Source organism: Nesoenas mayeri, assembly GCF_963082525.1.
Source record: "Nesoenas mayeri genome assembly, contig: SCAFFOLD_137, whole genome shotgun sequence".
In the NCBI taxonomy this organism is placed as follows: Eukaryota; Metazoa; Chordata; class Aves; order Columbiformes; family Columbidae; genus Nesoenas; species Nesoenas mayeri.
The window spans coordinates 14051-40641 of record NW_027659974.1 but is presented as its reverse complement, the minus strand read 5'-3'; the positions used below and the strand labels follow the sequence as shown (position 1 = coordinate 40641).

The 26591-nt window shown below is 67.6% G+C and overlaps 5 protein-coding genes across 5 annotated transcripts; 3 read left to right on the top strand and 2 right to left on the bottom strand.

Annotated features, from left to right (window-relative positions):
* Positions 1-2617: 2617 nt before the first annotated feature.
* Positions 2618-14351, top strand: LOC308052495 (bromodomain-containing protein 2-like). Its single transcript, XM_080364574.1, is given in 18 exon segments — positions 2618-3498; positions 4713-5013; positions 5787-5924; positions 6026-6167; positions 6257-6459; positions 7755-8147; positions 9030-9060; positions 9063-9157; positions 10536-10589; positions 10591-10749; positions 10751-10765; positions 10767-10793; positions 10863-11044; positions 11131-11206; positions 11208-11445; positions 12413-12509; positions 12511-12533; positions 13438-14351. Coding segments are annotated over 18 exon segments (2334 nt in total). The 5' UTR covers positions 2618-3469; the 3' UTR covers positions 13569-14351.
* A 941-nt stretch (positions 14352-15292) lies between these two features.
* Positions 15293-17260, bottom strand: LOC308052496 (class II histocompatibility antigen, B-L beta chain-like). The gene is made up of 6 exons (XM_080364575.1): positions 17098-17260; positions 16259-16528; positions 15753-16034; positions 15558-15664; positions 15432-15455; positions 15293-15350 (listed from the first exon to the last, which is right to left on the bottom strand). The coding sequence occupies exons 1-6, from the start codon at positions 17186-17188 to the stop codon at positions 15342-15344; spliced, it is 783 nt and encodes a 260-aa protein (XP_080220701.1). The 5' UTR covers positions 17189-17260; the 3' UTR covers positions 15293-15341.
* Positions 17261-17645: 385 nt separating this feature from the next.
* On the top strand, positions 17646-19747 carry LOC308052499 (HLA class II histocompatibility antigen, DR alpha chain-like). Its single transcript, XM_080364578.1, has 4 exons — positions 17646-17805; positions 18496-18756; positions 18983-19264; positions 19357-19747. The coding sequence occupies exons 1-4, from the start codon at positions 17733-17735 to the stop codon at positions 19509-19511; spliced, it is 771 nt and encodes a 256-aa protein (XP_080220704.1). The 5' UTR covers positions 17646-17732; the 3' UTR covers positions 19512-19747.
* A 686-nt stretch (positions 19748-20433) lies between these two features.
* On the bottom strand, positions 20434-22573 carry LOC308052498 (class II histocompatibility antigen, B-L beta chain-like). Its single transcript, XM_080364577.1, has 6 exons — positions 22411-22573; positions 21573-21842; positions 21067-21348; positions 20872-20978; positions 20746-20769; positions 20434-20581 (listed from the first exon to the last, which is right to left on the bottom strand). The coding sequence occupies exons 1-6, from the start codon at positions 22499-22501 to the stop codon at positions 20573-20575; spliced, it is 783 nt and encodes a 260-aa protein (XP_080220703.1). The 5' UTR covers positions 22502-22573; the 3' UTR covers positions 20434-20572.
* A 385-nt stretch (positions 22574-22958) lies between these two features.
* On the top strand, positions 22959-25160 carry LOC308052500 (HLA class II histocompatibility antigen, DR alpha chain-like). Its single transcript, XM_080364579.1, has 4 exons — positions 22959-23118; positions 23809-24069; positions 24296-24577; positions 24670-25160. Exons 1-4 carry the CDS (start codon positions 23046-23048, stop codon positions 24822-24824), a joined length of 771 nt encoding a protein of 256 aa, XP_080220705.1. The 5' UTR covers positions 22959-23045; the 3' UTR covers positions 24825-25160.
* Positions 25161-26591: the final 1431 nt, after the last annotated feature.

Here is a 26591-nt window from a genome sequence, read left to right as displayed (position 1 = left end):
AGGCGCCCGGGCGCGGTGACAGAGCGGACCCAGGAGTCCGGGGGTTGTCCCCGCCCCCTCGCACCCCACGGGGACGGGACCTCCTCCGGGACTCCCCCTCCCGGTGCGGCGGGTGCGATCGCTCGCGTCCGTTAATTAATTACGGGCCGCTGTTAATGAGGGGACCCCCGGTGGGGTCGCGTGTGTCACCCCCACGGGGGTGTCGCTGCTGCGGGGGGGCTGGGAGGGCGGGGGTGACGTGGGGAGGGGACACGGGGCGCCCCGTGCGCTGCAACGCGCTGCAACGCGCTGCACGCACTGCACCTGTGCACTGCATCTGCGCACTGCATCTGCGCACTGCATCCCTGCACTGCATCCCCGCACTGCTTCTGTACATTGCATCCCTGTACTGCATTCCTGCACTGCTTCTGTACACTGCACCTGTGCACTACACCTGTGCACTGCATCTCTGCACTGCTTCTGTACACTGCATCCCTGCACTGCTTCTGTGCACTGCATCCCTGCACTTCACCTGCTGTGCACTGCATCTGCCCACTGCATCTGCTGCGCACTGCATCTCTGCACTCCATCTCTGCACTGCATCTGCTGCGCACTGCATCTGCTGCAGGCCCTGCGTTCACTGCACCTGCTGTCTACAGTGCATCTGCTGCGTGCGCTGCAGCCTGTGTGTGCTGCATCCAGTGCACGCACTGCCACCAGTGTGTGCACTGCATGCACTGCCTCCGCTGTATCCACTGTGTGTGCTGCATTTCCTGCACGCGCTGCATCTGCTGTGCGCACTGCATCCAGCGCGTGCGCTGCACCCGCTGCAGCACCCAGCACCCCGCCGGTGCACGCGCTGCACCCCGAGCAACACCGAGCACCCCGTCACTGCACGTGCTGCACCCGGGGCACCCCCAATCCCACGTGCAACACTGTGCACCCCATCTCTGCGCAGTGCGGCCTGCGCACCCCATCCCTGCACGCACTGCACCCAGTGCACCCCCATTCCCGTGCACTGCACCCCGTGCAACACCGCGGCTCCCACCCGTGTGCAATGCACCCCCTGCACCCCTGCAGCGTGCATCCCCCCCGCTGCCGTGCAGCTCCCGAGTGGGTGCTGCAACCCCATCCCCCCCCCCAACGCCTCCCGCCATACCTGACACCCCCACGGGCGCACCCCCGCCATGCCGTGCACCCTTGCAACGCCCCACACCCGTGGGCACCCCCTCCCCTCCCCGCCCCGCTCCGCCACGGACACCCGTGGGTGCCCCCTGCGCCCCGCTGCAGCGACCCCGCAGCGCGCATGCGCAGCGCCATCCCCCGCGGGGCCGGCGCTAGGACCCCGCGGAGCCGCGGCAGGTCCGCCGGGCGGGAGGGCGGGGGGGGGATGAATGGGGCCGTGGGAGCCGCGGGGGCGCCACGTGACGGCGGGGAGCCAATCGGGGCGCGGGTGACGTAGCGCGTGGCTCCCTTTCCTGCCCTGGGATGTTTTTTTTTAATCAATTTTTGTTGCCCCCGGCCCGGGGGGTTTCGGGGCGCGCGCCGGGGGGGGCGCGGATGGAGCGGGACCGGGGCCGGGGGTCGCGGCCCCGCGTGGGGGCGGCTCAGGTGAGTGACGAGGGGGGGGGCCTGTCCCTTCCCCCCAACGGAGGAGCGGGGGCGGGGGAGTCACGTGGCGGTGGCGAGCTGTCAGTCAGGCGCGGTTCCGCCCCCGCGCTGGGGCGGCGGCCAATGGGCGGCCGCACGGCGGTGACGGGCAGGTGGGGCGGGGGGGCGGGGCCGCTTTGTGCGCGCCAGCGGGGGCGGCGGTTTGGGGCGAAAAGCGCCATGTTTGGGTGTTCGCGCGGGGGCGGCGGGCAGGGCCCCAAGTGCTGTGTCACGGCGAGGGGGGGGCAGGGAGCCACTCGTGTCCTGCGACACCGGGGGCCCCGCTGAGGCCGGGACCCCCCGTGAGCGGGGGGCGAGGAGGTTTCGGGGTCCCGGCGGAGCGGCCGCGGCCGTGCGGGGCCGCGGGGGGTGAGCGGCCCCCGCCGCGGGGGTCCCGGGGCCGCCGCGGGGCCGCCCGGGGGGCGGGGGGGGGGCGCAACGGCGGGGCGCGCCCGTCCCGGGGCTGGCGGCCGCAGCGGCCGCGTGTCCGTGGGGGTTTCCGCGTCCCCCGCAGCGTGAGGGGCCCGTGGCGCGGCCCGCGAGGAGCGCGGGCGCGGGGCAGCCCGATGCGGGACGAGGCGCGGCGGCTCCGGGGGTCCGGGGCCGTGCGGCCCGCGGGAGCGCGGCGAGGGGGGTGAGGGCGGGCGGGGGGTCCCCCCGCTGCCCGGGGGTGGCGGGGCGGCGGCGGGGCCGCCCGGGAGCGCCGGGTCATTGTCCGCCCGGCGCGGCCGGAGCCGCCGCTCAAGATGGCGCCGCCGGCCCCGTCTCCTCTCCGGGGAGCGCGACAACAACCTCCAACGGCCGGTTCCGCTGCCGGCCCCGCCCCCTCATGTGACCCGCCGGCCAATCGCCGCGCAACGAATGGCAGCGCCGGCCAATGGGCGGTGACAGCGGCGGCTCCGCGGTTCGAGGCGCCGGGCGGAAGGCCGGGAGGGGCGGGGAGCGGCGCGGCTGAGCGACGCGCCGCGCGGCCAATGGGGGAAGCGCGGCGGGCTGGGCTCCGCCCACCGAGGCCGCGGCGGGGCGGGGCGGGCCGGGCGGGTGATGTCAGCGGCGCCGCCGCCCAATGAGGGGCCGGCTGGTGTCTATATAAGGGCGGCCGGGGGCAGGCCGAGAGGCGCCATTTCGCTGGGACGGAGCACGGAGCGGGTCGGGCCCGGTGGCGAGCGGGGGGCGGCCCCAAACCGGATCCATCCTCCGCCGGGCGGCCCAGCCCCCGCCTCCGCGCCTCCCGGAGGGCTCGCCGGACCCTCCCCGGCCTCCGTAGCGACCCCTGCCTGCGGCCGGCGGCGAGGGGGCCTGCCTCCCCGCCCCCCGCGCTCCCGCCCTCCGCCCCTCAGGGAGCCAAGATGGAGCCCGCCCGCTGACCGGCCCCGCCGCCATCCGCTGTCATCCGCCGCCCGGACCGCCGCGCATCGCCTCGCCCGCGGCCTCCCCCGACGCGCCCGGCGCCCAGCGACGCGGCAAGGCCTGTATTGAGCGGATCGCGGAGGATTCGGGGCGCAGCGGCGGCACCGAAGAGGGCCCCCCCCCCCCCCGGCACCAAGCGCTCCCCGCCCGCCGCATCCCGCCCGCTCCGCGCCGCCATTTTCTCCGCGCCGTTCATGTGAGGCCGCTGGATGGTCCCGGCCGGAGCCGCCGCCGCCTGAGCCCCGTCCCCGCCCTGCCCGGGGAGGGGACACCCGGCTCGCCCCCCCCGGGGATGCGCTGACGAGGGGGGGGCGCCCCCTGCCCACCCGCGATCGCCTGAACCCCCCGAACCCGCCGCCCCGCGTGTCCGGGCAAAGTGGGGGGGTCGTCGGAGGAGCCGGGAGCGCGGGCCGGGCACGGAGCCGCCGCCATGCTGCAGAATGTGAATCCCCAGAGCAAGTAGGTGCCGCGGGGACGGGTCACGCGTGGGGGGGGACCCCGTGTCACCCGGTGACACCCCCGGGCTCGGGCCGCGTCCCTGCGCGGTGACACGGGGACACGCGCGCGCACCGGGGGGGTGTCAGCACCCCACCCGTGACATTGTCACCCGCGTGTCCCCCGCACCCAGCGCCGTCCTTGGCGCTTGAGCCGCGTCCTTGGCGGCCCCGGGGTGACGGTTGGTGACGGGGCAGCTGGGGGTCCCACCCCCCGGGTTGGGGGTTCGGGCGGGAGCCCGTCGGTGTCCCCGAGGGTCCCGTCGGTGTCCCCGAGGGTCCCGTCGGTGTCCCCGGGGTCCTGCTGTGTCACCAGCGTCTCGTCAGTGTCCCCGAGGGTCCTGATGCGTCCCGAGGGTCCCACTGTGTCCCCAGGGTCCTGCTGTGTCACCAGCGTCCCGTTGGTGTCCCTGAGGGTCCCGTTGGTGTCCCCAGGGTGCCACTGTGTCCCCAGGGTCCTGTTGGTGTCCCTGGGGTCTCGCTTTGTCACCAGTGTCCCGTCGGTGTCCCTGAGGGTCCCACTGTACCACGAGCGTCCCATTGGTGTCCCCAAGGGTCCCACTGGTGTTCCCGGGGTCCTGCTGTGTCACCAGCGTCCCGTTGGTGTCCCTGAGGGTCCCGTCGGTGTCCTTAGGGTGCCACTGTGTCACCAGGGTCCTGTTGGTGTCCCTGAGGGTCCCATCGGTGTCCCCAGGGTCCTGCTGTGTCACCAGCATCCCGTTGGTGTTCCCGGGGTCCTGCTGTGTCCCGAGGGTCCCCCTGTGTCACCAGCGTCCCGTTGGTGTCCCCACATGACGGTGGCAGCTGCACCGGCTCCCCACCACGCAACGGTGACAGCGACATAACGGCCCCGCCGCGGGTGTCCCCGAATCCCCCCGGCGGGCGGGTGTCACCGTCACCGCGACACACTGGGTGTCACCGTCACCGTGACACGCTCGATGTCACCGTCACCTCGTTGCGTGGGGACGGACCTGGACCCGCGTCAGCCTCCCGACACCGGGCGCTCGTTTGGCTCCGGTTAACGGGCGTTTGTGGCCGAACCCGGGGGGATCGGAGGAGCGGGTCCCTCGCGCCGCGGCGGCGTCTCGGCTCTGGACCGCGGCGCCGGGAGCGCGCGGCTCTTCCCGGGGCCGCCGGCCCCGCTTTGGGCGCCCGTTAACCGCGTCTCTCGCCCCGCAGGATTCTGGGGGAGGGCAATGCCGGGCTCATGGGCCTGGCGCCCGAGTCCACCCCCGGCAAGCGGATCCGCAAACCCTCGCTGCTGTACGAGGGCTTCGAGAGCCCCACCATGGCGTCGGCGCCGGCGCTGCCGTCCCCGCAGGCCAACCCCCCCCCGCCCGAGGTGTCGAACCCCAAGAAGCCGGGGCGCGTCACCAACCAGCTGCAGTACCTGCACAAGGTGGTGATGAAGGCGCTCTGGAAGCACCAGTTCGCCTGGCCCTTCCGCCAGCCTGTCGACGCCGTCAAGCTGGGTTTACCGGTACGGCGGGGGGGCTGCGGGAGGCGGCGCTGGGGGGGGTGTGAGTGTGTCTGTGTGTCCCCCCCGTGTCCCCGAAGGCGCAGGCAGGGGGGTCGAGGCGCATTCGTTGCCGAATTCCCCGCCCCACATGTGTCCCCCCGCAAAAAGCACAGGGCGAGCGCCACCCCCCCCACACCCCCCCAGCCACATCGCCGCAGGTGCCGGGGCTGCGCGCCCCCCCGGGATGAACCCCCAGCCCCCCGTAGCCGTGGGGCAGGTTTTGGGGGCACCCTCAGCGCTGCCACCCCCCTCCCCCTTTTTGGTTTTGTCCCACCGAGGTCTGGATGAGGCGACGCAGCCGCTCTTTGGGGACCCCCGGACGCCCCCCCGCGCCCCCCCCAGCTAATCTCTTGTCCCCTGAATGCGTTTTGCAGATGCCCATCCATGAATTTGTAGAAGACAGCCAACTCGTGACCCCAAAATTAAACGCCAGCCCCCCCGTGCACCTGTGGCGCCCAAGGAGTTAAAGCCCGGAGGTAAATTAAAGTTCCACGGAGGTTTTGCTCTTTAAATTCCAAGTTTAGCCAGAAATTCCAGCCCCCCCCCCCCCCCAGCCCCATCTCATCTCCCATGGGGGGGGACACAGCGCCAAAACGAGCGTCCCCCATTGCGTAGGGTGACTCGGGGGGGGGACAAGGCCCCATCACCCCTGCCTGCGCCTGAGTGAGAGCTGGTGTGCGAGCGGGACGCGGCGGCACCAGCACCTCCCTGACCCCCCCGCGTGTGCCCCCCAGGACTACCACAAGATCATCAAGCAGCCCATGGACATGGGGACCATCAAGCGGCGCCTGGAGAACAACTATTACTGGGGGGCCGCCGAGTGCATGCAGGACTTCAACACCATGTTCACCAACTGCTACATCTACAACAAGGTGAGAACCGGCACCGTCCGGCGCGTTGTGACACCGCTTGGGTTGTGACGCCGGTTGTGACGCCGGTTGTGATGCCGATTGTGCCGCCGCTTGTCCCGCAGCCCACGGATGACATCGTCCTGATGGCCCAAACCCTGGAGAAGATCTTCCTGCAGAAGGTGGCGCAGATGCCACCGGACGAGCAGGAGATCGTGGTGCCGGTGGCCAAGAACAGCCATAAGAAAGGAGCGTCGCGCGCAGCCGGTACGGTGACGGCGCCGGTGTCGCGGGGCGGGGGCCGCGGCGGGCGGCGGTGCCGCCGGCGGCGCTAACGGGGTCCCGGTGTGCCGCAGCGCTCCTGGCGGGGCTGACGGGCGCCCAGCAGGTGCCGGCCGTGTCCTCGGTGTCCCACGCCGCCGCGTACGGCGCCGCCAGCCCCGACATCCCCACCACCATCGTCAACATCCCGCACCCCTCGGTCATCGCCGCCCCGCTGCTCAAGTCGCTGCACGCGCCCCCGGCCCCGCTGCCCGCGCCCACGCAGCCCCTGGCCAAGGTGGGGGGGTTGGGGGAGTTTTGGGGGTTTGGGGGGGATTTGGAAGGGTTTGGGGGGGGTTGGTTGCTTGGGGAGACTTGGGGATATTTTGGGGGGGTTTCAGGAGGGGTTGGGGGTTTGTGAGGATTTTTGGGGGCTATTTGGAAGGGTTTGGGGGGGTTGGGGAGACTTGGATATTTGGGGATATTTTGGGGGAATTTCAAGAGGGTTTGGGGCTACTTGGGGTTGGGGGGTTTGTGAGGGTTTTGGGGGGAGGTTTGGGAGGATTTGGGGGTTCAGGGCTATTTAGGGGGTTTGGGGAAGATTTTGGATCTGGGGGGGTTGGGGATATTGGGGGGGTCTGGGGGCATTTGGGGGGTTGGGGACTCGAGGATGATTTGGAGGGTTTGGGGATGAGGGAGATTTGGGAGGGTTTGGGGTGTTCAGGAGGATTTGGAGGGGATTTTGGGGGGTTCAAGGTGGATTTTGGGGGGATTGGGGAGGATTTGGGGGGAGATTTGGGAGGGTTTGGAGGGTTTTAGGAAGATTTGGAGGCTTTGGGGGTTCAGGAAGATTCATAGGGGATATTTGGGGGTGTTTGGAGGGTTTTGGGGGGATGTTTGGGGGGACTTTGGGGGTGGATTTGGGAGGTTCAGCCAGGTTTAGGGGTTCAGGAGGATTTGCAGGTAGATTTGGGAGGTTTTGGGGGTTCAGGAGCATCCATAGGGCATTTTGCGCTGGATTTGGGAGGGTTTGGGGGTTCAGAAGGATCGTAGGGGATTTTTGGGGATGGATTTGGGAGAATTGGAGGTTTTGGGGGTTCAGGAGGATCGTAGGGCATTTTGGGCTGGATTTGGGAGGTTTGGGGGGTTCAGGAACATTTGTAGGGGATTTTGGGCTGGATTTGGGAGGTTTTGGGGGTTCAGGAGGATTTGGGAGGTTTTGGGGGTTCAGGAGGATTTGTGGGTAGAGTTGGGAGGTTTTGGGGGTTCAGGAGCATTCATAGGGCATTTTGGGCTGGATTTGGGAGGTTTTAGGGGTAGATTTGGGAGGTTTTGGGGGCTCAGGAGGTTTTGGGGGTAGATTTGGGAGGTTTTGGGGGCTCAGGAGGTTTTGGGGGTAGATTTGGGAGGTTTTGGGGGCTCAGGAGGATTTGGGTGTAGCTTTGGGAGGCTTTAGGGGTCCAGGAGAATTTGGGGATAGATGTGGGAGCTTTTGGGGGTTCAGGAGGATTTGTGGGTAGATGTGGGAGATTTTTGGGGTCCAGGCGTATCAGCAGCTCCTCCCCCACCCCCCCACCCCATCCCCCCCCCCAGAAGAAGGGCGTGAAGCGGAAAGCGGACACCACGACCCCCACGCCCACGGCCATCATCGCCACGGCGGCCAGCGGCGAGTCGTCCCTGTCGCCGTCGCCCTCGGGCCCGTCGCCCCCCGAGCCCAAAGCCGCCAAGATCCCCGCGCGGCGCGAGAGCGGCCGCCCCATCAAGCCCCCCCGCAAGGACCTGCCCGACTCGCAGCAGCACCAGACGTGCCGGCGCGGGAAGCTGCCCGAGCAGCTCAAGTACTGCAACGGCATCCTCAAGGAGCTGCTGTCCAAGAAGCACGCGGCCTACGCGTGGCCCTTCTACAAGCCCGTGGACGCCTCGGCCTTGGGGCTGCACGACTACCACGACATCATCAAGCACCCCATGGACCTCAGCACCATCAAGGTGGGCGCGAGGGGGGCGCTTTGGGGGGGTTTCGGGAGATTGGGGGGTTTTGGGGGCGTTTGGAGGGGGTTGGGGAAAGTTGGGGAGGTTGGGGTGTTTTGGGAGGGTTTGGAGGGGTTTGGGGGTTCAGGAGGGTTTGGAAAGTTTGGAGGAGATGTGGGAGGGTTTGGGGGTTCAGGAGGGTTTGGGGGTTCAGGAGGGTTTGGACAGGGTGGGGGAGATGTAGGAGGGTTTGGGGGGGTTCAGGAGGGTTTGGGGGTTCAGGAGGGTTTGAGGGTTCAGGGGGGGTTGAGGATTCAGAGTGTTTGGGGGGGTCTGGACAGGTTGCAGATTTGGGAGGGTTTGGAGAGGTTTGGGGAGATTGGGGGGTTTTGGGGGCATTTGGGAGGGTTCGGAGGGGTTTGGGGGTTCAAGAGGGTTTGGACAGTTTGGGGGAGATAGGGGAGGGTGTGGGGGTTCAGGAGGGTTTGGGGAGGTTGGGTGAGGTGTAGGAGGGTTTGGGGGTTCGGGGGGGTTTGGGGATTCAGAGGGTTTGGGGGGCTCTGGACAGGTTGGAGTTTTGGGAGGGTTTGGGGAGGTTGGGGGGTTTTGGGGGAATTTGGGAGGGTTTGAAGAGGTTTGGGGGCTCAGGAGGGTTTGGACAGTTTGGGGGAGATGTGGGTGGGTTTGGGGGTTCAGGGGGGTTTGGGGATTCAGAGGGTTTGGGGGTGGTCTGGACAGGTTGGAGATTTGGGAGAGTTTGGAGAGGTTGGGGGTTTGGGGGGATTTCAAGAGGATTTGGGGGGTTTGGGGCTATTTGGGAGGATCTGGAGGGTCTTGGGGGTACAGGAGGATTTTGGGGGGGATTTGGGGGTGTGGCGCTCACGTCCCCCCCAAAACCAGCGGAAGATGGAGAACCGCGACTACCACGACGCGCAGAATTCGCCGCCGACGTGCGGTTGATGTTCTCCAACTGCTACAAGTACAACCCGCCCGACCACGACGTGGTGGCCATGGCGCGCAAGCTGCAGGTCAGGGCACCCCAAGACCCCCCCCAAAACACCCCCAAAAACCCCCCCAAACACCGACCACAACGTGGTGGCCATGGCGCGCAAGCTGCAGGTCAGGGCCACCCCAAAACACTCCAAAACCCCCCGAAAACACCCCCCAAAACACCCCCACACACCCCCAAACCACTGGCCACGACGTGGTGGCCATAGCGCGCAAGCTGCAGGTCAGGGCACCCCAAAACACCCCCCAAAACACCCCCAAAACACTGACCACAACGTGGTAGTGGTCATGGCGCGCAAGCTGCAGGTCAGGGCACCTCAAATCTCACCCAAACACCCCCCAAAACCCCCCCAAAACACCCCCCAGAACACTCCAAAACACCAACCACGACATGATGGCCATGGCGCGCAAGCTGCAGGTCAGGGCACCCCAAACACCCCCCAAAACACCCCCAAAACACCGACCACGACGCAGTGGCCATGGCGCGCAAGCTGCAGGTGGGGGGGCACCCTGAAAAACCCCCCCCCACCCTCAAAACCAATCCCCCCGTACCCCCCAAAACTACACCCCGATCCCCCCCTAAAACCACCCCCTAAACCACCCCCACCTCCCCCCACCCCCCAAACACCCCGTCCCACGTCCCCCAAAACACTTCCCCACGTCCCTCCCCCAAAACACTTCCCACGTCCCTCCCCCAAACACCCCCCTGTCCCCCCAAACACCCCCACACCCCCAAAACCCCTCTGTGTCCCTTCAAACACCCCCAAAACCCTCCTATGTCCCCCCAAACACCCTCCACACCCCCAAACACCTCCACACCTCCAAAACCCCCCTATGTTTCCCCAGACACCCCCAAAACTCCCTATGTCCCCCTAAACACCCCCCTATGTCCTCCAAAAACCCCTTATGTTCCCCCAAACACCCCCAAAACTCCCCTATGTCCCCCCAAACATCCCCCACACCGCCAAAAGCCTCCTGTGTCCCCCCATGTCTCCCAAAGCCCCCCTATGTCCCCCCAAACACCCTCCACACCCCAAACACCTCCCCACCCCCAAACCCCCCCCTATGTCCCCCCAAACAACCCACACGCCCCCAGGACCCCCCTGTGTCCCCCCAAACACCCCCAAAACCCCCCTATGTCCCCCAAACACCTCCACACCCCCAAAACCCCCTTATGTACCCCCAAACCCCCGCCATGTTCCCCCAAACGCCCCCAAAACCCTCCATGTACCCCTAAACACTGTCACACCCCCAAAACCCCTCTATGTTCCTCCAAACACCCCCCACACCCCCAAAACCCCTCTATGTCCCCCCTTGTCCCCCAGACACCCCCCTTGTCCCCCAAACTCCCCCATGTCCCCCAAAACACCCCCAAACTAAACCCCCCGTCCCGCGCAGGACGTGTTCGAGTTCAGCTACGCCAAGATGCCGGACGAGCCGCAGGACTCGAGCGCCGCTGGCCGCGTCGGCGCCGCTGCCCGGCGCCCTCTCCAAATCCTCGTCCGACGAGTCGTCGAGCGACGAGGACGACGAGGACGACGACGAGGACGAGGACGACGAGGACGAGAGCAGCAGCGGCAGCTCCTCGGGCAGCGAGGAGAGCTCGGACTCGGGAGGAGGAGCGCGCGCAACCGCCTGGCCGAGCTGCAGGAGCAGGTGCGGCCCCCCCGGCCCCGCGGCTCCCGGCGCCGCCGCCTCCCCGGGCTCACCGCTGTCTCCCCACAGCTGCGCGCCGTGCACGAGCAGCTCGCTGCCCTCTCGCAGGGCCCCGTTTCCAAACCCAAGAAGAAGAGGGAGAAGAAGAAGAAGAAGAAGGCGGAGAAGCACAAAGCGCGCGGAGCCGGCGACGAGGAGGCGCGGGTGCGCCAGGCGCAGCTCCGCCGCGCCAAGAGAGCCGCCGGCGCCAAGTGAGTGCGCCGCGCAGCCGCCCGCCGGCCCCCCCCCGTCCGGGCTGCAAACGGGGGTCCGACGCGGCGTTTCGGCCCCCCGCCAGGAGCTCCAAGAAGGCGCCCAAAGCGGCTCCGGCGCCGCCGCCCGCGCTCTACGACTCGGAGGAGGAGGAGGAGAGCAAAACCCATGACGTACGACGAGAAGCGGCAGCTCAGCCTGGACATCAACAAGCTGCCCGGGGAGAAGCTGGGCCGCGTGGTGCACATCATCCAGTTCCCGCGAGCCCTCCGTCTGCGCGACTCCAACCCCGAGGAGATCGAGATCGACTTTGAGACGCTCAAGCCCTCGACGCTGCGCGAGCTCGAGCGCTACGTCCTGTCCTGCCTGCGCAAGAAGCCGCGCAAGCCCTACAGCGAAAGTGAGCGCGGACGGGGGGCGGGGGGGTTTGGGGGGACCCCGCTGGGATGGGGGGGTTTGGGGGAACCCCGCTGAGGGGTTTGGGGACCCTGCTGGGATGGGGGTTTTGGGGGATCCTGCTGGGCCAGGGGGGTTTGGGGACCCCACCAGGGGAGTTTGGGGGACCCTGCTGGGATGGGGGGGGTTTGGGGGACCCTGCTGGGATGGGGGGGTTTGGGGGACCCTGCTGGGCCAGGGGGGTTTGGGGGACCCTACTGGGATGGGGGGGGGTTTGGGGACCCTGCTGGGCCCAAGGGGGTTTGGGGACCCCCACCAGGGTGGTTTGGGGGGACCCCACTGGGACTGGGGGGACCTCACTGGGATGGGGGGGATTTGGGGGCGACCCTGCTGGGCCAGGGGGGTTTGGAGGGACCCCACTGAGGGGTTTGGGGACCCTGCTGGGATGGGGGGGGGTTTGGGGGACCCTGCTGGGCCAAGGGGGTTTGGGGACCCCAGCAGGGGCGGTTTGGGGGGACCCTGCTGGGATGGGGGGGTTTGGAGGGGCCCCCTGAGGGGTTTGGGGGACCCTGCTGGGATTGGGGGGGTTTGGGGTGACCCCACTGAGGGTTTGGGGGGGACCCTGCTGGGATGGGGGGATTTGGGGGACCCTGCTGGACCAGGGGGGTTTGGAGGGGACTCCACTGGGATGGTGGGGGTTTGGGGGACCCCACTGGGATGAGGGGGTTTGGAGGGACCCCACTGAGGGGTTTGGGGGACCCCGCTGGGCAAGGGGGGTTTGGGGGGACCCTTCTGACCCTACTGGGCCCAGGGGGTTTGGGGAAACCCCACTGACCCTCCTGAGCTGGGGGTTTGTGGACCCCTCTGGGGGTTTGGGGGACCCCACTGGCCAGGGGGTTTTGGGACCCTTTGTGGGGGTTTGGGGGCCCCTTTGGGTTTTGGGGACCCCCCTGACCCCCCCATCTTTACAGCCCTGAAGAAGCCGGTGGGGAAGACGAAAGAGGAGCTGGCGCTGGAGAAGAAGCGGGAGCTGGAGAAGCGGCTGCAGGACGTGAGCGGGCAGCTCACTCGGCCAAGAAGCGCCCAAGAAGGGTGAGCGGGCACGGCCCCCCCCGCCCCCCCTTTTCCTCCCTCCCCCCCCCCTTTTCCTCTCTCCCCCCCCCCTTTTCCTCTCTCTCCCCCCCCTTTTCCTCTCTCTCCCCCCCCCTTTTCCTCTCTCTCTCCCCCCCTTTTCCTCTCTCTCCCCCCCCCTTTTTTCCTCTTCTCCCCCCCCTTTTTTCCTCTCTCCCCCCCCTTTTTTCTCTCTCCCCCCCCTTTTTTCCTCTCCCCCCCCTTTTTTTCCTCTCCCCCCCCTTTTTTCCTCTCCCCCCCCCTTTTTTCCTCTCCCCCCCCTTTTTCCTCTCCCCGCCCCTTTTTTCCTCTTTCCCCCTCCCTCCCCCCCCATTGTTTCTCCCCCATTCCCTTTTCTCTTCTTTCTCTTTATTTCCCCCGTTTCCCCCCCATTCCCCCCCATTTCCCGACCATTTCCCCCCATTTCCCGACCATTTCCCTGTTATTTCCACAGCTACGGGCAAGCCGGAGTCGGCACAGCCTATCCCCATTTCCTGACCGTTTCCCCCCCTATTTCCTGACCGTTTCCCCCCTATTTCCTGACCGTTTCCCCCCCTATTTCCTGACCGTTTCCCCGTTACTTCCGCAGCCACGGACAAGCCAGAGTCGGTGCAGCCCGTCCCCATTCCTGACTATTTCCCCCCATTTCCACACTATTTCCCCCAGTTTCCAAACCATTTCCCAACCGTTTCCCCCAGTTTCCCGACCGTTTCCTGACCGTTTCCTGACTATTTCCTGACCGTTTCTCCATTACTTCCGCAGCCGGAAGTCGGCGCAGCCCATTCCCGTTTCCCGACCATTTCCCCCCCCGTTTCCCGACCGTTTCCTGACCGTTTCCCGACCGTTTCCCCCCCATTTCCTGACGGTTTCCCCGTTCCTTCCGCAGCCACGGACAAGCCGGAGTCGGCGCAGCCCGTCCCCGTCTCCCGCCTCAGCGCCTCCAGCTCCAGCTCCGACTCGTCCAGCTCCAGCTCCAGCTCCTCGTCCTCCGACACCAGCGACTCGGACTCGGGGTAGGGGGGGGCGGCCCCCCCGGGGCCCTTCGTTGAGGGGGGGGGGCGCCCCGTGTTCCCAGGAGGGGGCGGGGGGCGCCAGGCTGGGGTTCCCCCCTCCCCTCCCCCCCCCCCCCCGGTTTTACTGTTTGTTGTTTTAGGGTTGGTTTATTTGTTTTTCTTTTATTGGTTTTTTTTGGGGGGGGTTTTGGGTTTTTTCCAAAGGGGAAAAATTGGGGGTTTTTATGAAAAGATTAAAAAAAAAAAAAAAGATAAAATCCAGTTAAAAAAAAGAATAAAAACCTTTTAAAAAACAATAAAAAATAAAGAAGCCGTGGGGTGGGGGGGGCGGGGGGGGCGTGAGTCCCCGTGTGAGTTTTGCTGGGGGGGAGGGGGGGCCCTTCCCCACCCACCCACCCCCCCTCTGTGGAAGACTTAATTTATTTGCGCCGTGGGGACCCTGGACACCCCATGTGTGTCCCCCCCCAGCACATGGGTGTGTGTTTCCCCCCCAGGACACCCCGTGTCCCCTCCCGGCCACCCCGTGTCCCCCGGCCGCCGGGGCCGCTGCAGCATGTTCCCGCGGGGGGGGGCTGGGGGGGGTAGGGAGGGGCCGCCTGTTTTTTACGTTGACTGTATAATTTTTTTCTACTTGTTTTATTTTGTTTTGGGTTCCCCCCCCCCCTCAATTTCGCTGCCCCCCCCCCCCCCCCCCTTTAGCCCCTTAGAGCCGTGTTTTCATCTTATTGGATGTTTCGAACCTTTCGATTCTTTAACATGTAAATAAAGAAAATATTATTCGAGTTGAGCCGGGGCTGTTGTGTCACTCGGGGGGGGCACAGGGGACACGTAGGGGGGGACAGCGGCACGCAGAGGGACATGGGGACAGGAACGGACGGGGGGACAACACCTAGCGGGACACGCATCACTGTCACCCGGTGTGGCCACCGGTGCTCTGGGTGTCCCGTGTCACCCGGTGCAGCCCCCAGTGTGGCCCCCAGCGCTCCGAGTGTCCCCCTGTCACCCGGTGTGGCCCCCCATGCCCTGGGTGTCCTGCGGCACATAGTGCAGCCCCCAGTGCTATGGGTGTCCCGTGTCACCCACTGCGGCCCCCAGTGCTCTGGTTGTCACCCAGTGCGGCCCTCGGCACTCTGGGTGTCCCCTGTCACCTCGTGCAGCCCCTGGCGCTCCGGGTGTCCCGCATCACCCATCACCATCCCCGGCGCCCCGGGATGTGGGACACGCGTGGGCAGCTCCACGCGCCGTTGCTGTTCGCAGAGCCGGCTGCGGTGTGTCCAGCTGCTGTGACTGTTTCCATTGTCCCCCCTGGGTCACCCCGCGCAGCCGGGGGGGCCAGAACGTCCTTTGTAGCCGGTGCCGTGGTCGGTTCCTGCTGCTGCTGCTGCCCCGGGGGGGTCGCGCTGAGTCCAGGCTCAGTCTCCTTTCCCGGTTCCGAAGCTCCGTCCCCAGGCCCAGCGGCTCCTTCATCGCCCGCAGGTGAACTCGCTGCTGCTGGTCCCGGCGCAGAAACTGGGGGACACTCTGCACCCCGGACCTGGACACCCCACCTGCCCTCCCACCCCAGTGCCAGCCCCCCCTTCCCCACAGCCCCCCAGGGGGATCCCAAGAACGCAGCACCCGGGCTCAGCTCTCAGCGTGTTTATTGGGGGGGCACCCCCTGCTCCAGAGGCGGCGGCGGCAGCAGCGGGGGGGGGAGCCCAGAGTGGGGCTGGGGGCCGGGGGGGTGGGCGCAGCGCTGGGGGCAGGAACGTGCAGATCTGCGGGGGCTGGAGCCGCTTCAGGAGCCCTGTGGGGGGAAAGGGGAGACATGAGCAGCTGAGGGGGGCGGGGGGCGGGGTCCGGCCAGGGTGGGGGACATGGACGTTACCTGCAGCCTGGGGAGCGCGCTGCCCTGAAACACAAAGACAAGGTCAGTGCTGGAGCAGGGGCAGCCCCCCCCACACGGGAGACACCCCAAACCCCGGGGACCCCCCACCCAGCCCCCCACACTCACCTTCTTGCGCATGTAGAGGAAGAGCCCCAGCGCCAGGAAGATGAGCCCCAGCACGAAGCCGCCCACCCCCGTCAGCATCTTGCTCCTGGCGCCGTCCGACTGCAGCTCTGCGGGCCCAGAGCAGCGGGTCAGGGCTGGGGGCTGGGGGCCCGTCCCCCTCCCCACCCCGGGGTGCCGAGCCGGGCAGGACCTTACCCCAATGCCGGGTGAGCGGGTGCTCCAGGCTGACGTGCTCCACCTGGCACGTGTAGGTCTCCCCGCGCTGGGGGGTGGTTTCCAGGAACACCAGCACCTGGTAGGTCCAGTCTCCGTTCTGGATCACGTCCGTGGACACCACGTGCTCCGCCTGCTCCTGCTCGTTCTTGAGCCACTTCACCTCAATCTCCGCCGGGTAAAACCCCGTCACGTAGCAAACCAGCCTGTCGGTCTGGGGCAGGGAGCTCGACTGCACAGGGTAGATTTCCACCTCGGGCTGCACTGGGGGAGAGGGAGAGAGCTGGGAGGGGCTGGGACAGCACCGGGACCGCCCAGCCCGGCCCAGGGCTGTCCCTGCGGTCCCCACGCAGGGAGGGACAAGGGACTCGTGCCAGGGACGGGCGCAGGGGCTGCCCACCAAGCGCGGCACGGACACGCTGTCCCCCCCGCCAGCCCGGGACTGGGCTTGTGTCTGTCCCCGGGGAGAGGATCTGTCACACACTCACCTTTCCTGTCCACAGTGAAAGGGGTCACCACCCCGTAGTTGTGTCGGCAGAACGTGTCCACAGAAGCCTGTGCATTCTCCAGTATGCCCGGCTGGCTGTTGAAGTACTTGGCAACACCCTCCCCCACGGGGGTGTCACCCACATAGAGCCCCACGTCGCTGTCAAAGTGCACATACTGCTCCCGGTTGTAGATGTACCTGTCCACAAACCTCACCTGCTCCGTGCCGTTGGTGAAGTAACAGTCGGACTTACCCATCTCCAGGAAGACCCCTGGTAGCACAGGGAGGGGGGTCAGTCTGGCCGGTTCCTCACACCAGGCTCCCTCAGCCCCCCAGGGAGGCTCCATGGAGCCCCCTCCCCATCCCCACTGTCCCCCCGGCCTCCCCACAGCCACATGGCCGGTGTGATCCTGACCCGGTGAGGACTCAACATCCCAGCCCGGGGACAGGGAGGAGCCAGAGAGGACCCGGGGGGTCTGAGGGGAGACGGTCACCCAACGACAGGGAGCAGGAGGGGACACGGGAAGGGCTGAGTGCAGGGATGAACCCAAGGGAGGGACCAGAGCAGCACTGAGCCCAGGGGATGTTCCTGGGGCTCAGCAGGGTGGGGGAACACCTCCCCCAAACCGGGAACTGGGTGTCCCCTGGAGCCCAGCGCTCCCCGCCCCCACAGAGGACAAACGAGACAAGGGGTGCGGTGGGGGCAGCCCGCACACACCCGAGTGTCCCCCCGGCAGCAGGTCCCCTCCTCACCGTGTCCCCACCAGCACTCAGCATCCCCCCGGGCACGTGTGGGATCCGTCCCACCAACCCCTCCCCACACGGACAGTCCCGGCTCACCCGATTTCTCCTGCCCGCGAGCCGGGGGGGCTCCCAGCACCACCAGTGCCGCCAGCACGGCCACAGCTCCCCCAACACCACCCGTCGCCATCGCCGCTCCCAGCAGAGGCTGCAAAGGTGCTGGGACCCCCGAGCCAGCCGGACTCTGCCAGTTCGGGCAATCTCCCCGTCCTGCCCAGTGCCGCGACCGGGACCAGTGAGCGGCGAGGCTGGGCAGCGTCACCCGTCACCAGGCAGAGCTGCGCCACGCAGGGCTCTGCCTGACACTTGTCCCGCAATGGAGCCCTGAGCCCGGGGGGGCGGCTGCCGGCCCCCCCAGCACTGGGGCTCCCCGGCCCCCGCGGCCCCCACCCCCGCTCTCCCTCGAGCCCTCTCCAGGGGGCTGCGCGGCCCCAGTTCATCACTGCACCCCTGCGGGACCCGTCTGTGTGTCCGTCCGTCTGTCTGCTCCGCAGGGCGCTCTGCGCTGCTGCTCTGCCTGGGAACACCCGAGTCACCACCAGGGTGCCCTCCCATTGGCTGAGCCCTGGGGGGCCCTGTCCCGCGGGCACAGACCCCAGCACCCAGTTCCCGGCCAAGAGCAGCGCCGGCCCCTCGCCTGGTCCCGCTCTCGCTGCCCGGTGCCACGAGCGGCCATGGCCGGAGGACGGGGCGTCCTGCTGGCGCTGCTGGCGCTGCTGACCCTGCCGGGCGCGGGGGCCGTGAAAGGTGCGTGGGGGCACCGGGACGGGGTGCTGGGTCTGGGGGCAGAGCTGGGCACGGGGTGCCCTGGAGCCCTGGGGCGGGGCTGTGGGGACGGTGCCGGGGCTGAGGCAGCGCCCTGGGCACGGGGAGCTCCGTCCCCCCATGGCTGTGGGTAACCCCTGCTGGGGAGGGGTCCCAGGCGCACCCCCGCAGGGCAGGACAGGCTGCAGGAAGTGAGGACCCCTCCCCAGGTCTCCCTGTCCCCCTTCTGTCCCCCAGCTCCGTGCGTCAGGTCCCTGCAGCACCCAGTGACCAGGTGTCACTGTGCGAGAGCTCTGGTGCCTGAGGGGTGTTCGGGTGCAGGGCAGGAGCACTGGTGTCCCGGGGCCCCGGGCCCTCTCACCCACAGCGTGTCTGGGAGCAGGACAGGGTCCCACAGCCTGTCACTGGGCTGAGTCACAGGGTGACAAAGCACCCCAGAGAGGACACTGCGGGGATGTGGTGAAGATGAGCCAGGGGTTTCCGTTCACTGGGGCTGTGTCTCCCAGCCCCATGCGCCTGCACTGCTGGGAGAGGCCCAGGTTGGGCTCACGTCCCCACCAGTGCCTCCCTGACCTCGTGTGGGGTCCCCGGTGGGACACTGGAGGGTGATGAGAACGCGCTGGAGCAGCCCCATGCAGTGACGTTCCTGCCCCAATGCCGGTCTCCTGGCAGTGGGGAGCACGATCTACCGCCAAGCCGAGTTCCAGCAGCGAATGGAGCTGTCGCAGCAGGAGGATGGGGAGTTCCAGCAGGCATTCAACGCTGATGAGATCTTCCACGTGGACCTGCAGAAGAAAGAGACCGTGTGGCGCCTGCCCGAGTTCGGGGAATTCGCCGGCTTCCAGGCACAGGGAGCGCTGCAAAATGCGGCTGTATTGAAAAACAACTTGAAGAACTCGATGACATGGTCCAACCACTCACGAGGAACCATCGGTAACAACCCGCCCATGGCACGGCCAGTGCTGTCACCCTGGGGATGTCACTCCCACACCCTCAGCGCAGTCGCAGCGGGTGCTCAGCACCCTGGTCGTCTGGCGCATGGGGAACCAGGCACAGCCCCACACTGGGGTGGGGGGGCAGGTCTCTGGGTGGGTCTGTGGGGCACAACGAGGCCTTTTCTAACCAGTGGGCAGCACTAACGCCTCCCCACTGTCCCCAGTGCCACCCGAGGTGACCGTGTTCCCCATACGCCGAGTGGAGCTGGAGGACCCCAATGTCCTGATCTGCTACGCGGACAAGCTCTGGCCACCCGTGATCTCCATCACGTGGCTCAGGAATGGGAAGGAGGTGCAGGACGGAGTCATGGAGACCGTTTTCTACCCACGGGAGGACAACAGCTTCCGCAAGTTCTCCTACCTGCCCTTCATCCCCACCCGGGGGGACTACTACGACTGCCGTGTGGAGCACGAGGGGCTGCCCAACCCCCTCCTGAAGCACTGGGGTGAGCATGGGGGCTGGGCTGGGCCCGGACGCCTGGGTCCCTCCCCTCGCAGGCAGCGCTGGGGGCTCAGCACCCACCCTCACCCCCCGCAGAGCCCGAGCTGCCGCTCCCCGCCTCCGAGAGCACCGAGACCCTGGTGTGCGCCCTGGGCCTGGCCGTGGGCATCGTCGGCATCGTCGTGGGCACCATCCTCATCATCAAGGCCATGAAGATGAGCAGCGCCCGCAACCAGCGGGGCCTCTTGTGAGGAGGAGCCCACGGTGCCCCCTCAGCCCTGCGCCCCCCGCCTGCCCCATGCCCAGCTCCGTCCCCACGGCCCAGCCCTGTGTCCCCGTGTCAACCAGCTCCGTGCCCGGAAGCCCAGCCCCCCATGCCGTGCCCCATGTCCCAGACCAGCACCGCACATCCCCTGGGCCCCCCCGGTGCCCCCTGCCCTGCCCCATGGCCGCCCCACTGACCGGGGCTCTGGCTCTGCAGGCCCTGAGGAGCTTCTGAGCAGCAGTAAAGGTGGCTGGGGACAGCCTGGCACCGCTGAAGCTGTTGTCACCGGGTCATCTGCGCCCTGCTCGTCCTGGGGATACAGTGTGTGGGGAAACGGGGGGTGGGGGGATGTGGGGCTGGCAGGGACTTGGGAGGAGTTTGGGGGGGGGCGGGGGAGGCAGGACGCCTGGGTCCTTGCAGGGTGGTGGGTGCCACATTGGGGCGCAGGGCAGTGTCCCATGGGGGGCACTGCGGGGGGACAGAAGCAGCGATGGCTGGGGCGGGACGGGTGCCCCGATCGCCCCTCACACCCACTGCAGCGGGGCCAGGCACCGGGACAGGGACACGGAGCCACCGACCAGGGCAGATGAGGAGACCATTGACCCCTCCTCCCCGTCCCTGACCCATCCAGGCTCTGCTGCCCACCCCTTCCCCACACAACGGAGTGTCCCCCCCTCACACTGTCCCCCCCACCCAGCAGCCACGGGGCCACCAAACACATCTGGTCCACTCCAAGGACTCGTAGCCCTGTCACAGCCTCATGGGCAAGTGACCCACCCCTACCCCACTGTCCCCAAACAACCAGGGCCGGGGGTACCGGGGACACTTTATTAGGCAGAACCGGAGCAGTTCGGGGCCACCACTGCAGGGTCCTGGGGACCCCGGGACTGCAGAGCAGGGATGGTGAAGCTGGGCTGGGGCAGGGGGGACGGGGTGACCCCGGGATCAGTGCAGGGACGTGGGGCACCAGGATGGGGCAGTGCGAGGCGGAGGTGACACGGCGGGGCAGAGGACCGACAGCGGTGGAGCGGATCTGCAGGAGATCGTTCAGGAGCCCTGTGGGGAGAGAGGGGGGTGACCACGGGGATGGGGACGGGGTGTCCCCAGGGCTCTGCCCCGGTGCTGCTGGGGACACACTCCAGAGGGACGTGCTGGCCCTGGGGCAGGGGGGACCAGCCCACACGGGGACAGTGGAGCAGGGTGGGGCACACGGACGTTACCTGCAGCCTGGGGAGTGCGCTGCCCTGAAACACAAAGACAAGGTCAGTGCTGGAGCAGGGGCAGCCCCCCCCACACGGGAGACACCCCAAACCCCGGGGACCCCCCACCCAGCCCCCCACACTCACCTTCTTGCGCATGTAGAGGAAGAGCCCCAGCGCCAGGAAGATGAGCCCCAGCACGAAGCCGCCCACCCCCGTCAGCATCTTGCTCCTGGCGCCGTCCGACTGCAGCTCTGCGGGCCCAGAGCAGCGGGTCAGGGCTGGGGGCTGGGGGCCCGTCCCCCTCCCCACCCCGGGGTGCCGAGCCGGGCAGGACCTTACCCCAATGCCGGGTGAGCGGGTGCTCCAGGCTGACGTGCTCCACCTGGCACGTGTAGGTCTCCCCGCGCTGGGGGGTGGTTTCCAGGAACACCAGCACCTGGTAGGTCCAGTCTCCGTTCTGGATCACGTCCGTGGACACCACGTGCTCCGCCTGCTCCTGCTCGTTCTTGAGCCACTTCACCTCAATCTCCGCCGGGTAAAACCCCGTCACGTAGCAAACCAGCCTGTCGGTCTGGGGCAGGGAGCTCGACTGCACAGGGTAGATTTCCACCTCGGGCTGCACTGGGGGAGAGGGAGAGAGCTGGGAGGGGCTGGGACAGCACCGGGACCGCCCAGCCCGGCCCAGGGCTGTCCCTGCGGTCCCCACGCAGGGAGGGACAAGGGACTCGTGCCAGGGACGGGCGCAGGGGCTGCCCACCAAGCGCGGCACGGACACGCTGTCCCCCCCGCCAGCCCGGGACTGGGCTTGTGTCTGTCCCCGGGGAGAGGATCTGTCACACACTCACCTTTCCTGTCCACAGTGAAAGGGGTCACCACCCCGTAGTTGTGTCGGCAGAACGTGTCCACAGAAGCCTGTGCATTCTCCAGTATGCCCGGCTGGCTGTTGAAGTACTTGGCAACACCCTCCCCCACGGGGGTGTCACCCACATAGAGCCCCACGTCGCTGTCAAAGTGCACATACTGCTCCCGGTTGTAGATGTACCTGTCCACAAACCTCACCTGCTCCGTGCCGTTGGTGAAGTAACAGTCGGACTTACCCATCTCCAGGAAGACCCCTGGTAGCACAGGGAGGGGGGTCAGTCTGGCCGGTTCCTCACACCAGGCTCCCTCAGCCCCCCAGGGAGGCTCCATGGAGCCCCCTCCCCATCCCCACTGTCCCCCCGGCCTCCCCACAGCCACACGGCCGGTGTGATCCTGACCCGGTGAGGACTCAACATCCCAGCCCGGGGACAGGGAGGAGCCAGAGAGGACCCGGGGGGTCTGAGGGGAGACGGTCACCCAACGACAGGGAGCAGGAGGGGACACGGGAAGGGCTGAGTGCAGGGATGAACCCAAGGGAGGGACCAGAGCAGCACTGAGCCCAGGGGATGTTCCTGGGGCTCAGCAGGGTGGGGGAACACCTCCCCCAAACCGGGAACTGGGTGTCCCCTGGAGCCCAGCGCTCCCCGCCCCCACAGAGGACAAACGAGACAAGGGGTGCGGTGGGGGCAGCCCGCACACACCCGAGTGTCCCCCGGCAGCAGGTCCCCTCCTCACCGTGTCCCCACCAGCACTCAGCATCCCCCCGGGCACGTGTGGGATCCGTCCCACCAACCCCTCCCCACACGGACAGTCCCGGCTCACCCGATTTCTCCTGCCCGCGAGCCGGGGGGGCTCCCAGCACCACCAGTGCCGCCAGCACGGCCACAGCTCCCCCAACACCACCCGTCGCCATCGCCGCTCCCAGCAGAGGCTGCAAAGGTGCTGGGACCCCCGAGCCAGCCGGACTCTGCCAGTTCGGGCAATCTCCCCGTCCTGCCCAGTGCCGCGACCGGGACCAGTGAGCGGCGAGGCTGGGCAGCGTCACCCGTCACCAGGCAGAGCTGCGCCACGCAGGGCTCTGCCTGACACTTGTCCCGCAATGGAGCCCTGAGCCCGGGGGGGCGGCTGCCGGCCCCCCCAGCACTGGGGCTCCCCGGCCCCCGCGGCCCCCACCCCCGCTCTCCCTCGAGCCCTCTCCAGGGGGCTGCGCGGCCCCAGTTCATCACTGCACCCCTGCGGGACCCGTCTGTGTGTCCGTCCGTCTGTCTGCTCCGCAGGGCGCTCTGCGCTGCTGCTCTGCCTGGGAACACCCGAGTCACCACCAGGGTGCCCTCCCATTGGCTGAGCCCTGGGGGGCCCTGTCCCGCGGGCACAGACCCCAGCACCCAGTTCCCGGCCAAGAGCAGCGCCGGCCCCTCGCCTGGTCCCGCTCTCGCTGCCCGGTGCCACGAGCGGCCATGGCCGGAGGACGGGGCGTCCTGCTGGCGCTGCTGGCGCTGCTGACCCTGCCGGGCGCGGGGGCCGTGAAAGGTGCGTGGGGGCACCGGGACGGGGTGCTGGGTCTGGGGGCAGAGCTGGGCACGGGGTGCCCTGGAGCCCTGGGGCGGGGCTGTGGGGACGGTGCCGGGGCTGAGGCAGCGCCCTGGGCACGGGGAGCTCCGTCCCCCCATGGCTGTGGGTAACCCCTGCTGGGGAGGGGTCCCAGGCGCACCCCCGCAGGGCAGGACAGGCTGCAGGAAGTGAGGACCCCTCCCCAGGTCTCCCTGTCCCCCTTCTGTCCCCCAGCTCCGTGCGTCAGGTCCCTGCAGCACCCAGTGACCAGGTGTCACTGTGCGAGAGCTCTGGTGCCTGAGGGGTGTTCGGGTGCAGGGCAGGAGCACTGGTGTCCCGGGGCCCCGGGCCCTCTCACCCACAGCGTGTCTGGGAGCAGGACAGGGTCCCACAGCCTGTCACTGGGCTGAGTCACAGGGTGACAAAGCACCCCAGAGAGGACACTGCGGGGATGTGGTGAAGATGAGCCAGGGGTTTCCGTTCACTGGGGCTGTGTCTCCCAGCCCCATGCGCCTGCACTGCTGGGAGAGGCCCAGGTTGGGCTCACGTCCCCACCAGTGCCTCCCTGACCTCGTGTGGGGTCCCCGGTGGGACACTGGAGGGTGATGAGAACGCGCTGGAGCAGCCCCATGCAGTGACGTTCCTGCCCCAATGCCGGTCTCCTGGCAGTGGGGAGCACGATCTACCGCCAAGCCGAGTTCCAGCAGCGAATGGAGCTGTCGCAGCAGGAGGATGGGGAGTTCCAGCAGGCATTCAACGCTGATGAGATCTTCCACGTGGACCTGCAGAAGAAAGAGACCGTGTGGCGCCTGCCCGAGTTCGGGGAATTCGCCGGCTTCCAGGCACAGGGAGCGCTGCAAAATGCGGCTGTATTGAAAAACAACTTGAAGAACTCGATGACATGGTCCAACCACTCACGAGGAACCATCGGTAACAACCCGCCCATGGCACGGCCAGTGCTGTCACCCTGGGGATGTCACTCCCACACCCTCAGCGCAGTCGCAGCGGGTGCTCAGCACCCTGGTCGTCTGGCGCATGGGGAACCAGGCACAGCCCCACACTGGGGTGGGGGGGCAGGTCTCTGGGTGGGTCTGTGGGGCACAACGAGGCCTTTTCTAACCAGTGGGCAGCACTAACGCCTCCCCACTGTCCCCAGTGCCACCCGAGGTGACCGTGTTCCCCATACGCCGAGTGGAGCTGGAGGACCCCAATGTCCTGATCTGCTACGCGGACAAGCTCTGGCCACCCGTGATCTCCATCACGTGGCTCAGGAATGGGAAGGAGGTGCAGGACGGAGTCATGGAGACCGTTTTCTACCCACGGGAGGACAACAGCTTCCGCAAGTTCTCCTACCTGCCCTTCATCCCCACCCGGGGGGACTACTACGACTGCCGTGTGGAGCACGAGGGGCTGCCCAACCCCCTCCTGAAGCACTGGGGTGAGCATGGGGGCTGGGCTGGGCCCGGACGCCTGGGTCCCTCCCCTCGCAGGCAGCGCTGGGGGCTCAGCACCCACCCTCACCCCCCGCAGAGCCCGAGCTGCCGCTCCCCGCCTCCGAGAGCACCGAGACCCTGGTGTGCGCCCTGGGCCTGGCCGTGGGCATCGTCGGCATCGTCGTGGGCACCATCCTCATCATCAAGGCCATGAAGATGAGCAGCGCCCGCAACCAGCGGGGCCTCTTGTGAGGCGGCAGAGCCCAGGGCTCCCTGCACCCCCCACCCTCAGCCAGCCCCCCTTCAGCCAGGGGCGACCTGCTCACTCTGGTGCCCCGGTCCCTGCCCCACCTCCTCTGCACCCCTTCTCCCGTGCGCACTACGCACACCCATTCGGGGACGTGCCCAGAGCCAGACCCACCAGGGCGCGTCCCCGTGGCCATCTCCAGCTGCAGACGCCGCATCTCCCCGCCCAGACGTGGGGTCTCCCCTGCAGACCCCTGAAGGGAAGGGAGGTGTCTCCTGCCCCACACGCAGAGTCCCGCACCCCCTGCTCCTGCTCTGCTGCTTTGTCACCACAATAAAGTGGGTTGGGTTGATCCTGCTGGGTGAGCCTCGCTCCGAGACCCTTCTCTGCACCATGGAGCAGGTGACGGCAGCTCCACAAGCCCCTCGACCTCCGGGTGACCTATGGGGTGGAGGGTTGTGGGGTGGAGCTCCAGGGATCTAGAAGGGGTCGGGTGACCTCAGGACTCCCGGGTTCTCCCAGCCAAGGTAGGTGCCATCTCAGCACCCCCAAGGGACGGTCCCATGGGGGACATGCCCACTGGTGGCCCATGGGCACGGTCACACTCACGGCAAGGCCAGAAGGGGCTCTGGACAGCCCCACCCATCCACACCAACAGGGGCCCTGGGGGATGCGTCTCCCCAGTTGTGGGGAGCGACAACAGCAGGCCCTGGGCAGGGGGAGCCCTCACTGGCTCCACCAACATCCAGGGAGGCCCCCAGGGGTAGTTGGGCTCCACGACACCGCTGTTCACCCCACGGGTGCGAGGGCGCAGTGGCTGATGCCCCTGCAGGGTTAAAGGCCAAGGGACAACACAGAGCGGGAACAGGCGGAGTACAGGCAATGGGACCGGTTTTACCTACAGACATCAGACCCCACGCACGTGCACGTACCCTGAGCGGCGGAGGGGAACCCCGAGAGCCATTGCCCGGGGCGGCGGGGGAGCAAGGCTGGATCTTGCCCTCAGCCAGCCCAGTTCTCCCAGCAGCAGGTCTGCGTGCTGACTGGTGAGACGCCACAGCCCGGCTCAGGAAGCCCCCGGCAGCGCCTGTTCTGGTTCCTCTTTCCTGCCCAGGTCCGTGGGGTCCGTGCACGAGGCTCGTGCACGTGGGCTGGGGGTGACGGGGGCTCCGTGGGGTGCGGCACGGCCCCTGTGCAGAGCCTGGGCTGGAGACCTTTGCTACTGGAGCTCCAGTTTGTGCCCACGATGGGGTCCAACCCACAGGCCAGGGACGCGCTGAGCCCCACGCGTGAGCCTCACACACCATGATCAAGATGGGGACACAAACTGGGAAACCCACCATTGTCGTGGGGCTGTGGAGGAGAAGGAGGAAACCCCCCGACAAGAAGTAAATCCCTCCCGGGAGCAGCGCGTGGAGCAGGCAGCGCAGCGGCTCAGCGTCTGCTTCCCCCTCGCTAGGAGGGGAAGATGAGGCCGGAACAGAACGCGGACGACGCGCGGCGGGGAGGATGTGAAATCCGGCCGCCTCGCACATGGGTGACACGCTGGGGGTGCGTGGGTGCGTGAGCCCCCGGTGGGAAGCACTGGAAGTGGTCAGGGCCGACCACCACGGAGCTGGTGGGAGGCAGAACCACCTGGAGACAACTGTTTCTAGGGCAAAAATCGCAGAAACGGGCAAGCCCGCGCCCCCGGCGTCACGCGGCGGTGATCGGGCAGAACCAGGGTCAGTGCGGGGCTGGGTCTGTCCCCCCGCGCTGCGCCCCGAGCTCAG

What these genes read in the sequence shown, in the direction of transcription:
- LOC308052496 (XM_080364575.1), bottom strand. Translation starts at nt 17,188, where the DNA reads ATGGCGACGGGTGGTGTTGGGGGAGCTGTGGCCGTGCTGGCGGCACTG. An exon ending in TTTCACTGTGGACAGGAAAG is followed by an intron (nt 16,035 to 16,258) that starts GTGAGTGTGTGA and finishes CCTCTCCCCCAG; the next exon opens with TGCAGCCCGAGGTGGAAATC. An exon ending in TCCTCTACATGCGCAAGAAG is followed by an intron (nt 15,456 to 15,557) that starts GTGAGTGTGGGG and finishes TTTGTGTTTCAG; the next exon opens with GGCAGCGCGCTCCCCAGGCT.
- LOC308052498 (XM_080364577.1), bottom strand. Translation starts at nt 22,501, where the DNA reads ATGGCGACGGGTGGTGTTGGGGGAGCTGTGGCCGTGCTGGCGGCACTG. An exon ending in TTTCACTGTGGACAGGAAAG is followed by an intron (nt 21,349 to 21,572) that starts GTGAGTGTGTGA and finishes CCTCTCCCCCAG; the next exon opens with TGCAGCCCGAGGTGGAAATC. An exon ending in TCCTCTACATGCGCAAGAAG is followed by an intron (nt 20,770 to 20,871) that starts GTGAGTGTGGGG and finishes TTTGTGTTTCAG; the next exon opens with GGCAGCGCACTCCCCAGGCT.
- LOC308052499 (XM_080364578.1), top strand. Translation starts at nt 17,733, where the DNA reads ATGGCCGGAGGACGGGGCGTCCTGCTGGCGCTGCTGGCGCTGCTGACC. An exon ending in GGGCGCGGGGGCCGTGAAAG is followed by an intron (nt 17,806 to 18,495) that starts GTGCGTGGGGGC and finishes GTCTCCTGGCAG; the next exon opens with TGGGGAGCACGATCTACCGC. An exon ending in CCCCCTCCTGAAGCACTGGG is followed by an intron (nt 19,265 to 19,356) that starts GTGAGCATGGGG and finishes CACCCCCCGCAG; the next exon opens with AGCCCGAGCTGCCGCTCCCC.
- LOC308052500 (XM_080364579.1), top strand. Translation starts at nt 23,046, where the DNA reads ATGGCCGGAGGACGGGGCGTCCTGCTGGCGCTGCTGGCGCTGCTGACC. An exon ending in GGGCGCGGGGGCCGTGAAAG is followed by an intron (nt 23,119 to 23,808) that starts GTGCGTGGGGGC and finishes GTCTCCTGGCAG; the next exon opens with TGGGGAGCACGATCTACCGC. An exon ending in CCCCCTCCTGAAGCACTGGG is followed by an intron (nt 24,578 to 24,669) that starts GTGAGCATGGGG and finishes CACCCCCCGCAG; the next exon opens with AGCCCGAGCTGCCGCTCCCC.